The following is an 11909-nucleotide window of genomic DNA, read 5'->3' on the forward strand; positions in this document are numbered from 1 at the left end:
AGTAGAGTCAGATACATTAGGGACATTTAAGCGACTCTAGGATAGGCATATGGAAGATAGTACAATGAAGGGAATATAGGCTAGTCTGATTTTAGTGTAGGATAGAAGGCTGGTACAACATTGAGGGCTGAAGGGCCTGTACTGTGCTGTACTCTTCTATGTTCTATATTCCTCTATCTCTTATTCCCTTATTTAAAATATATCTTTTGTGAAGCTTTTAGCTTATCAGCCTTAATATCACCTAACTTGGCTTGGTGCTAAATTTTGCTTCAAAGTGCCCTTGTGAAGCAACTTGGAGCATTTTACTAGTTTAATGGTGCTACATATATACAAGCTGTTGTTTTAGTGGAAAGCAGAGAAATAAACAATATGTAAATAGAGGCTTGGAGTAATGCCTGACACATGTTTTCCACCACAATAGACTTTCTTCATGGGACAGCAATGGATGGCTTGTGGATAGGGCACAAAGCTTCGAGCTCGGTGAGTTTCACTCAGATCAAAAGATGAGAATATGGAGAAAATAGCAACAGCGATGGGGAAGTCATTCACACACCCAACACAAAACAGGGAATATTGTTTAGATTAGATTACTTACAGTGTGGAAACAGGCCCTTCGGCCCAACAAGTCCACACCGCCCCGCCGAAGCGTAACCCACCCATACCCCTACATCTACATTTACCCCTTACCTAACACTATGGGCAATTTAGCATGGACAATTCACCTGGCCCTGCACATCTTTGGACTGTGGGAGGAAACCGGAGCACCTGGAGGAAACCCACGCAGACACGGGGAGAACGTGCAAACTCCACACAGTCAGTCGCCTGAGGCAGGAATTGAACCCGGGTCTCCGGCGCTGTGAGGCAGCAGTGCTAACCACTGTGCCACCGTACCACTCCTTTTTGTTCAGGGTCAAATAGAAAATTAGAAGTGTTGTTAGATATAGTTAAACAATTATATAAATAACCATTTTACATCAGCAAATTAAAATTTCTAAAAGAAATAGAGGGCAAGCTGCAACCTACAGCTCTAAAGCCATGTAGGAATTTTGGATGCTTCAAATTGAAGGCTCACATTTGCAGGAAATACTTCCAGCTGCTCTAACTCACAATGAGAGTGTTTTTTTTTAGCTTCAGTGACAACTGTAGGGCATATGGTGACTGAATGCTTCCTGAATCATCTAGCTGTTTCCAAGCTTTGTGCCCGATCCGCAAGGCATCCATTTCTTTTCCACATTGTAGGTTCCAAGAAGTGGTCATCTCATAGAATTCAGAAAAACGAATGTATGGCCATGAAAAAGGGTAGGACAAGGCAGAGAGTAAGGAATTATCAACAAGTAGGGAACTTTTGAAGTGAGAGAGCAATGAAGGCTGGTTCATTGAATATATTCAAGGTCAATTTTAGTCAGTGCTTTACAGGGAAGTGATATTTATCAAAGTTATCATTTCCTAGGGGTGTTTAATTCCAAAATAAATGTTATTCAAGTATTGTTGTAGAATTGGCAAAATGATATAAAAAGTCTTTCAATAAGTTTCAAAATCCACCTCATTAGCTCTGTCGGCAGTGACCATAGAATGGTGAGAATTTATTTAAGTCACATTTAAAATTGACACTCATATCACTTCCAACCAAACAGTTGATTGTGACTAAAAGGTTTTTTTTTGATGTTGTAAGTGCCTAAATTATATAGTCATAGAGAGGTACAGCATGGAAACAGACCCTTTGGTCCAACCCTCCCATGCTGACCAGATATCCCAATCCAATCTAGTTCCACCTGCCAGCACCCATATCCCTCCAAGCCCTTCCTATTCATATACCCATCCAAATGCCTCTTAAATGTTGCAATTGTACCAGCCTCCACCACTTCCTCTGGCAGCTCATTCCATACCCGTACCACCCTCTGTGTGAAAATGTTGTGCCTTAGGTCTCTTTTATATCTTTCCCCTCTCACCCTAAACCTATGCCCTCTAGTTCTGGACTCCTCGACCCCAGGGACTTTGCTACTTATCCTATCTATGCCCCTTATGATTTTGTAAGCCTCTAAAAGATCACCCCTCAGCCTCTGACGCTCCAGGGAAAACAGCCTCAACCTATTCAGCCTCTCCCTATAGCTCAAATCCTCCAACCCTGGCAACATCCTTGTAAATCTTTTCTGAACCCTTTCAAGTTTCACAACATCTTTCCGATAGGAAGGAGACCAGAATTGCATGCAATATTCCAACAGTGGCCTAACCAATGTCCTGTACAGTCGCAACATGACATCCCAACTCCTGTACCTAATACTCTGACCAATAAAAGAAAGCTTACCAAACGCCTCCTTCACTATCCTATCTACCTGCGACTCCACTTTCAAGGAGCTAATAACCTGCACTCCAAGGTGTCTTTGTTCAGCAACATTCCCTAGGACCTTACCATTAAGTGTATAAGTCCTGCTAAGATTTGCTTTCCCAAAATTCAGCACCTCGCATTTATCTGAATTAAACTCTATTTGCCACTTTTCGACCCATTGGCCCATCTGGTCAAGATCCTGTTGTAATCTGAGGTAACCCTCTTCACTGTCCAGTACACCTCCAATTTTGGTGTCACCTGCAAACTTACTAACTGTACCTCTTATGCTCACATCCAAATCATTTATGTAAATGACAATACTTTAATTTAAATTGATTTATTGTTGTCACATGCACTGAGAAACAGTGAAAAGTACTGTTTTACGTATTATCCAGACAAATCATATCTTACATAAGTAAATCAGGGTAATACAAAAGAATGCAGAACAGTGTTCCAGCTACAGAGAAGGTGCAGAGAAAGATCAATTCTAATATGAGAGATCAGTTAACAAGGCTGAAAACAACAAATACTGGAGATCACAGCTGGGGGTGGGGGTCAGACAGCATCCAGATGATGGAGAGTAATCTGGACTCAAAACGTTAGCACGCTGTCTGACCCGCTGCGATCGCCAGCATTTGTTAATTTCAGTACAGATTCCAGCACCTGCAGTAATTTGCTCCTACCTGAGTTTCTCCAGCATTGTGTTTGTTAAAACAACTTCTAAGTTCGTTGGTGACGCTTTGACAGATTGTTGACGCCTCACTTTTTCTTAATGGTGTCACAAAAATAGGAACTCGGCGGATCTGGCAGCATCCGTGGAGAGAAAACAGGAGGGAAAGGGAATGAATGCGTTAAAGCTGTTTTTGCTCCACGGAGGACGCAGCCAAACCTGCTGAGTTTCTCCAGCACTTTCTGATTTTTGCTTGTTTCAGATGTCCAGCAGCCGCAGTTCTGTATTATTTTAGGAAAGGTACCATCCCAGCTGCTGGAAGGGTGCATACTGCACAGCAGAATGTTTTCAAGTGTGGCGCTGGAAAAGCACAGCAGGTCAGGCAGCATCCGAGGAGCAGGAGAATCGACGTTCGGACATAAGGGCTTATGCGAGAGATGTCGATTCTCCTGCTCCTCGGATGCTGCCTGACCTGCTGTGCTTTTCCAGCGCCACACTTTCTGACTCCCTGATCGGCAGCGCTCACTTTCCCCTGGCAGAAAGTTTTCAGCCAACTCCCTGGGAGTAAAACTTCTGACCAATCAGGAGATGTCTCCGGAACGGCGGCGCGATGACGTCAGGCGTCGTGCCGTCGGTGGGCGCGGCGTGGTGACGTAAGACGCTCGCCTCCATCTCCCCGCTGGCTCCTGTCTCCGGGAGAGAAGGACGCGTTGTCGGTCATCATGGTCCCTCCGGTGCAGGTCTCGCCTTTGATCAAGGTAAAGGGTGTCCGGGGCTCTGGGAGGACCGGCCATATCGGCCGCCAGGCTCCCGGGCGGCGAGGTTCCCCCTGGGGAGGGCCACTGGCTGATGTCTCTGTGCCTGAGGCCTAGTGGAGCCTGGGTTAAGGTCAAAGCAGGACCTTGGGCCATGGAGGGGAGGGGAGGGGAGGGGAGGGGAGGGGGGAGGCTTGGTGGGGCAAGGAGGGGATGGTCAAGGCGAGGGGGGTGTGGGACTGAAGGGTCGGCAGGAGGGAGGGAGGGTGTGGTGTGAAATAACATTGGTTCAGGTTTGGTTTTTTTTCTAAGAGTCTTTATTTCTATGGTATTGTAGTCTGTTTCCAACCTAATGTTTTGTAGAAAATTGACTACAATAAATGTTCAGCACTCCAGATCAATGATGGGAATAATTGTGATTTGGACATTAGGTTTGCACATTTAGGATTCTGCCCCTCAAGTCCTGAAATAATGCAAGGTGACATTTTGAATTGCGAATTGTCTTCAGTAGGCCAGTCTTTAGACCCTTGAGCTGGTTTGCTAAAATGACAAAGTAACACTATTGCAAGCTGTTATTAATATGTAAATTACAAGCAGTTTATAATTCTCAGTTCTATCTCCATCTCTTGATGCAGTTTGAAATGCACATCATGACAATTTGCACTATTGTGCCTTAATTTTGGAGAAGTTACATCTAGTCTTTAACTATGTTTTCATGAAGTTTGTGGAATTGTTTATTGCCCATAAAACTCACCATAGACAGTTAAAAGTCCTACTGGTTAATAGCACAGAATACTCTTTTAATATTATTTCTTCCAGTCAGGTTTGTGGATGTACCTATTAGAGAAGGTGCAAAACTTGACCTACCCTGGGGGAAATAAGGCATCACAAGTGACTGCGGTGTCGGTGGGGGAGCACTTTTGGGCCAGTTGCCATAATTCTTCTTTTTAAAATAGTGATGGAAAAGGATAGGCCAGATCTAAAAGTACTAAATTGGAGGAAGGCCAATTTTGACAGTATTAGGCAAGAATGTTCAAAAATTGATTACCTGCAAACATCTGCTCCCAAAGGGATGGCTGGAAAATGGGGAGCCTTCAGAAATGAGCTAATGAGAATCCAGAGAGAATATATTCCTGTTAGGGTGAAGGTCAAGGCTGGTAAGTGAAGGCAATGCTCGATAACTGGAGAAGTTGAGGTTTTGGTCAAGAGTAAGAAGAAAGCATATGTCAGGTATCGACAGTGCAGATCGAGTGAATCCCTAGAAGAGTGCAAAGGCAGTAGAAGTATACTTAAGAGGGAAATTGGCATGCTTTGGCAAATAGGGTTAAGAAGAATCTAAAGGGATTCCACAAATATATTAAGGACAAAAGAGTAAAAAGGGATAGAATAGGCCCCTTAACAACCAGCAAGGCCGCTTACGTGTGGAATGGCAGGAGATGATAATATACTAAATGAGTATTTTGCATCAGTGTTTACTGTAGAGAAGGATAACGGAAGGTAGAGAACGTGGGGGCATAAATAGTGGCATTTTGAAAACTGTCCATTTTACAGAGGATGCTTTGCTGGGCATCTTAAAATGCATAAAGGTGGATAAATCCCTGGGAAGCTAGGGAAGTGATTGCTGGGCCCTTTCTGAGCTATTTGTATCATGATAGCCACAGGTGAGCTGCCCAAAGACTGGCTGTTGGCTAATGTGGTGCCACTATTTAAGAAAAGTGATAAGGAAAAGCCAGGGGACCACAGACTGTTGAGCCTGACATAAGTGGCGGGCAAGTTGTTGGAGGGGATCCTGAGGGACAGCATTCATATCTATTTGGAAAAAACAAACACTGATTAGGGATAGTCAACATGGCTTTGTACATGGGAAATCGTATCCCACTAACTTGAGTGAGTTTTTTGAAGAAGTAGTAAAGAAGATTGATGAGGGCAGATATGATCTGTATGGCTTTCAGTAAGGCATTCAACAAGGTTCCTCATGGTAGACTGGTTAACAAGATTAGATCTCATGGAATACAGGGAGAACTAGCTATTTGTATGTAGAACGGGCTCAAAGGTAGAGGGTGGTGGTGGAGGTCTCTTATTTTAGACTGGAGGCCTGTCACCAGTGGTGTGCCACGAGGATCAATGTTGGGTCCATTGCATTTTGTCACTTTATACAAGTGATTTGGATGTAAACATAAGAGGTATGGAAAGTAAGTTTGCCAATGACACCAAAACTGGAGGTGTAGTGGACAGCGAAGAAATCCCTGTACAAACGGACCTTGATCAGATATGTCAATGGGTCATGGAATGGCAGATGGAGTTTAATGTCGATAAATGCGAGGTGCTGCATTTTTGGAAAGGCAAATCCACACAGAACTTATACAGGTAAGGTCCTGGAGAGTGTTGCTGAACAAAGATCTTGGAGTGCAGGTTCATAGTTCCTTGAAAGTTGAGTTGCAGGTAGACCAGATAGTGAAGAAGGCGTTTGGTATGCCTGCCTTTATTGGTCAGTGCATTGAGTATAGGAGCTGGGAGGTCATGTTGTGGCTGTACGTTGTTAAGTCACTTTTGCAATACTGCATTCAATTCTGGTTTCCCTGCTATAAAAAGGATGTTGTGAAACTTGAAAGGGTTCAGATAAGATTTACAAGGATGTTGCCAGGGTTGGAAGGTTTGAGCTGTAGGGAGAGGAATAGATTGGGGCGATTTTCCTTGGTGCATCGGAGGCTGAGGGGTGACCTTTTTGTAGAGATTTATAAAGTCATGAGGGGCATGGACGGGGTGAATAGTAAGGCAGTTTCCTCTGAGTCCAAAACTAGAAGATCTAGGTTTAAAGTGAAAGGGAAAAATTTAAAAGGGACCTAAGGGGCAATGTTTTCATGCAGAGGGTGATGCATGTGTGGAATAAGTGGTGGACGCTAGTACAATAATAACATATGAGTAGGAAGGATTTACAGGGATATGGGCCAAATGCTGGCAAATGGGATTAGATTACTTTAGGGTATCTGGTCGGCATGGACAAGTTAGACTGAAGGGTCTGTTTTCATGCTGTACAGCTCTATGACTCTTAAGTTCTGATTCAGTGAACAACTAAATATATGGACTCTCCTTCACTCATGGTGGATTGTTGTGGTGTTTTGCATGCTTTCTCTCCCCTGTTCCTTTCTGGATATCTGATTTTGACATTTCATTCATCTGCTGCAATTCATCATCCTTGTTAGCTTTTTATTGGGAAATGTTAGAGTCTTATAAAGGATGTAAAAGTAGAACATTTCAAAACAGACATTAAGATCGAACAGTCAGTGTAACTTCATGACAAGGAAATCATTCCTGACAAATTTGCTAGAAACCTTTGAAGAGGTAACAAGCAGGATAGAAGAAGGGAAAGCTGTGGATTTAATATGTTTGGATCTTCAGAAGATGATTGATAAGATTCCATACATTAGGCTACATAATTAGCTAAGAGCCCATGGTGTTGATCTAGCATATTAACATTGATAAAGGATTGACAAATCAATAGAGTTGGAATGAGGAGGGCATTTTCAGGATGGTTACCTGTAACTAATGGGATCAGTGCTGTAGCCGGAATTATTTACAATATATATTTGTGACTTGGATGAGGCAAGTGAACGTACTGTAACGAAGTTTGCAAATATTACAAAATTAGGTGGGAAGGCAAGTGACACATTTTGCATGTTAATGAGTGCGCAAAAACTTGGCAGGTGGGGTATAATGTGGGAAATATGATATTATGCACTTCAGCATGAAGAATAGAAGAGCTGAATATTATTTAATTGGAGAACAATTCTTGAAAACTACAGAACAGAGGGATTTGAGAGTCTTTATACATGAATCTCGAGCCGGTATCCAAGTTCAGTAGTAGAGGAGGTAAATGAAATGACCTTTTTGTTTCAAAGGAAATAGTGTATAAAAGTTGGCAGGTTTTGCTCAAACTATAAGGCATTGGTCAGACCACAACTGAAATACTCTGAACAGTTTTGGGCTCTTTATCTAAGGAATGATATATTGACAATGGAGACCGAGAAAGTTCACTAGATCTCGAGGGACTGTCTTACAAAGTTACATTGAATAGGTTGGGCATGTATTCATTAGAATTTAGAATTATTGAAATGTACAAGATTCATAGGGTGCTTGACAAGGGTAGGTGTGGAAAGGTTGTTTCTTGTGAGAGAGTTTGTCAGCAAAGGGCATAATTTCAAAATAAAACAGATGAGGAGAAAGTTCTTGAAGATTGTGGCAAAGAATTCCACTAATTCACTGAGTGTTGTTTGAGGCTGGGTTAAGTGTATTCAAAGCTGAGCTAGAATTTTAATCCGTGTTGGAATTGAGGGTTATAGGGGAAAGGCAATAAAGTGGAGTTGAGGATTTTCTGATCAATCGTGATCACGTTGAATGGTAAAGCAAGCTTGATGTGCTGACTGGCTTACTTCAAATATCTTGCAGTTTATTTTTCAATCAGTAAAATCTCTTCTATCAAGGCCAGATTGATCAAGTGAGTTCAGAGTTATTGTAGACACAGGAGACAACTAGTATTTGAATCGAGTCCTTAGTGATGATCTGTGAGGAATTTTTGCAGTCCATCTTGTAGATGGTACACATTACTGCTAGTGGTGGAGTGACTGGATGTGGTGCCAGTTGAGCTACGATGTTCTGGATGGTATCAAGTTTCTCAGGTGTTAGAGCTGCACTCGAGGCAAGTGGCGAGTATTCCACCTCATTTGTGAACTGTGCATCGTAGGCAGTGAATAGGTTTTGAGGAGGAAGGAGAGGAGTTACTTGTTGCAGGATTCCAAGTCTTGTACCCACAATATTTATGTGGCTAGTTCAGTTTCCTGTTGTTTGCTCTGCTGTCTCAGATCCTGGATGCTCTCTTTCCCTCACTGCATCTTTTGTAGCTTGTATTTTCAACCACTCTTGTGGGCAAAACTTGTTTTGAGTTGAATTCTGACAATCAAAACACAGATGTTCCATTGCAGCAAATCCTTGCCTATTTTGATTACACATGTCATGCCTTCACACTCCAGACAGGAGTCTTTCTGAGGACTAGAATGATGCTATCTTAGTAAATCTGTTTTCCATTCTGTTGCAGATGGCTAGGTACTCGGCATTGCTGGTTGGTATCATCTACGGGAAGAAGCGATATGGTAAGAGTTAGACGTGATCTTGTCCTGTAGGCAATATTGCATTTTTTTTAAAGGTCTGGAACAAATTACTGGCTTTTTCTAACATTAGATTAGATTACTTAGTGTGGAAACAGGCCCTTCGGCCCAACAAGTCCACACCGCCCCACCGAAGCGCAACCCACCCATACCCCTACATTTACCCCTTACCAACACTACGGGCAATTTAGCATGGCCAATTCACCTGGCCTGCACATCTTTGTGACTGTGGGACGAAACCCACGCAGACAGTCGCCTGAGGCGGGAATTGAACCCGGGTCTCTGGCGCTATGAGGCAGCAGTGCTAACCACTGTGCCGTTCACAACCTGTCTGAAGGATTCAGCAATTAATAATTAAAAGTTAATGATAAACTTTGCCATATGTCAGCTCTAGCTGAACTACTTCCATGTATTCCTTAGGTGATAATCAAACAACTTGTCGCAATACCCAGAAAATAATGATTACATTTGATGAAAGTGGCAATAGCGTACAGGCTGTAAATAACTTTTAATTTCACCAGTTCCTATAGAGACTCACTGTTTATGTTTCATTTATAATGAAGATTATCTGAAGCCTATTGCTGAAGAGGAGAGGAGAATTGAGGCTGAAGAGAAAAAGAAACGGGATGAGCTTGAACGAATTGCAAAACAGTTGGCGGAAGGTATTTGAAAAATAAGTTATTCTGTGATAGCACAGAAACAATATTTTGTATTTGGTGTCTATCAAAGGAGAGTAAATTATACATTGTAATGACAAATGTATCTCATAACTAGTGTAGGAAAATAATGACAAGGGTATGTCATTCAGTCCTTGAGCCTTTTCTATCATTCCCTCTTATATTATAATATTACCTCAACTCCATTTACCCAACTTAGAGACACAGGAGAGATACCCTGTCTCTCCTTGCCTAACAAAAATCTAACAATTTCAAACTTTTAAGATTTCTGTTGACTGAAAATCCAGAAGCTTTTTGGAAGCAAATTCCATTTCTCCATAAACTTTTGCGTTGGAGGGATAAGTGCTGCCCTCCTGTTTTTATTCAGTATGACTTGCCTCTAACTTTATGATTATATGTTCTGTTATTCTGGATGGTTGGTGTCACAGCCTTTATACGTCTAGCCTATCATTTTAAACGCTTCAATTAGATCACCTCAAATTTTCAAACTTAAGATCCTAAAGTCAAGTTTTATGTAACCGGTTTTACAGATTAACTCTTTAAGCATTGGTATAATTCTGTTGTGTCTATACTGCACCCATTTTAAGCCAGTACATCCTGAGATTTGATGCCTTGAACTCAACCAGATTGTCTGACTAAAGCTTTGTACTATTGAATTATAATTTTTTCACATTGCCTTTGGCGCTGTGCATCAATCAGTGTCTTTGCCATCAATTCCATCTCTCTTTGTCCATCACCATGGTTTGAACCAGCCTGTTCATAATCCCAACATTCTATTTGATCCTGAACTGAGCTTTAACCCCATAATTTCTCCATTATAAAAATGGCTTGCTTCCACCCTGAATCAAGCCATCATCTGTTGGAACCCGCCTGCATGCTGTATAGTTTTTAGCTAATCCAAATCTTTGCTTTCCACATCTATCTTATACCAAATTGCATTCAGTCATTGCTCTGTGTTAGCTGACAAACATTGGTTCCCAACTCTTTCTCAGCTTAAACTTGTAATTCTCTTTGGAATGTTCTCTGTCTCTGATCATTTCTTGACCTCACCCCTTCTGTTTTTGTCACTGTTGCCAGCTTCATAGAGAACCCACCCAGAATTTTGCATACTTTCAACTTTGGCCTTTTATGCCTCTTACACTCCCTTCACTATGCCATCAGTGACTGATTTCAGAAATCTTGGCCGTAAACTGAAAATCTGTCTCCAACTCCCTCTCCTTTTAAGATCCTATTTATGACTCCCTCCCAAAAGATTGAAAATTTCTAACGATGTTTGTACTTGTAAGGATTTGAATCTGACCTCAGCTAATGGAAGTCATCTGTCTGATTATGCTATTTTCCACAGCATTATGCTGTCCATCAGTCAGAGTTATAGAATTGAGTGCTGTCAAAAGCCATGTTGGTGCATATAGAGGACTTCTTGAGACTAGAGAAGATACGGTAGAGTTTGTGTGAGGCAGGGAATGACACTGGGTAGGATTTGGAAGAAAAGGAATTTTGTTCAGTATTTGTCCAAGCAGAGTTTGTTCCTGTTACTGAGTGTTCTACTTCAGAGGTGCCATTTCCAGTGCTTCCATTCCCTATTTTGAATGTAAATTAATTTTAATTCCAAAGTTGTGTGTGTATACACTGTAGTAGGTGGAGAAAATATAAATGAATCTCTCGTTTCAGCTAATGAAGACACTATTCTGAAATGATGACCATTTTTTAAAAACAAAAGTACAGATGAAGAATCTGCATGCTGCCCTTACGGTTTGCTAGAATGGAGTTATCAGATGTATCTATTCAACACACAATGTGGTGTGCTTTTTTTCAGTGAGAGAATAAATTTTATTTGAACAACAACTGTCTTTTGTTAATTTAATTTCTTTGTAATCGACTGTGGAGAAGTTGGTTTTGTGAATGAACTGTCAACATTATCTATTGATGTATGCTTTTGAATTTCAGGACTGAATCACTGACTTGCAGATATGTTTGTCATCTTTAAAAGCTTAAAGTTTGTTTTCTAACAACAGTTTGTAGTTCATCACACCTAGATACTTTTCTGAATACTGACCAGTGTGTTCTGTTAACAAAGCCAAAATAAAATATTTTCAGTAATTTATTTTGGTTGTGTTTTTAGTTTGTCAGACAAATCTACACTAAATTCCTGTGAATGCATGTGTTTTGGTTTGATTTATTGTTGTCACATTGTACCTTGGTACAGTGAAAAGTTTTATTGTGTGCGGTACAAACAGACCATATCATACAATGTGCATAAGAGTAATAGAATACAGTGTTATGACTGCAGAGAAGGTACACTAAGTGAGGGCAACATAA

At 41.4% G+C, this 11909-nt stretch overlaps 1 protein-coding gene across 1 annotated transcript; it reads left to right on the plus strand.

Annotated features, from left to right (window-relative positions):
• The first annotated feature begins 3630 nt into the window (after positions 1-3630).
• Positions 3631-11694, plus strand: LOC140485633 (ATP synthase subunit e, mitochondrial-like). The gene is made up of 4 exons (XM_072583985.1): positions 3631-3754; positions 8844-8898; positions 9477-9575; positions 11262-11694. Exons 1-4 carry the CDS (start codon positions 3719-3721, stop codon positions 11285-11287), a joined length of 216 nt encoding a protein of 71 aa, XP_072440086.1. The 5' UTR covers positions 3631-3718; the 3' UTR covers positions 11288-11694.
• Positions 11695-11909: the final 215 nt, after the last annotated feature.

The sequence above is a fragment of the Chiloscyllium punctatum genome, chromosome 14, assembly GCF_047496795.1.
Source record: "Chiloscyllium punctatum isolate Juve2018m chromosome 14, sChiPun1.3, whole genome shotgun sequence".
NCBI classification, from domain to species: Eukaryota; Metazoa; Chordata; class Chondrichthyes; order Orectolobiformes; family Hemiscylliidae; genus Chiloscyllium; species Chiloscyllium punctatum.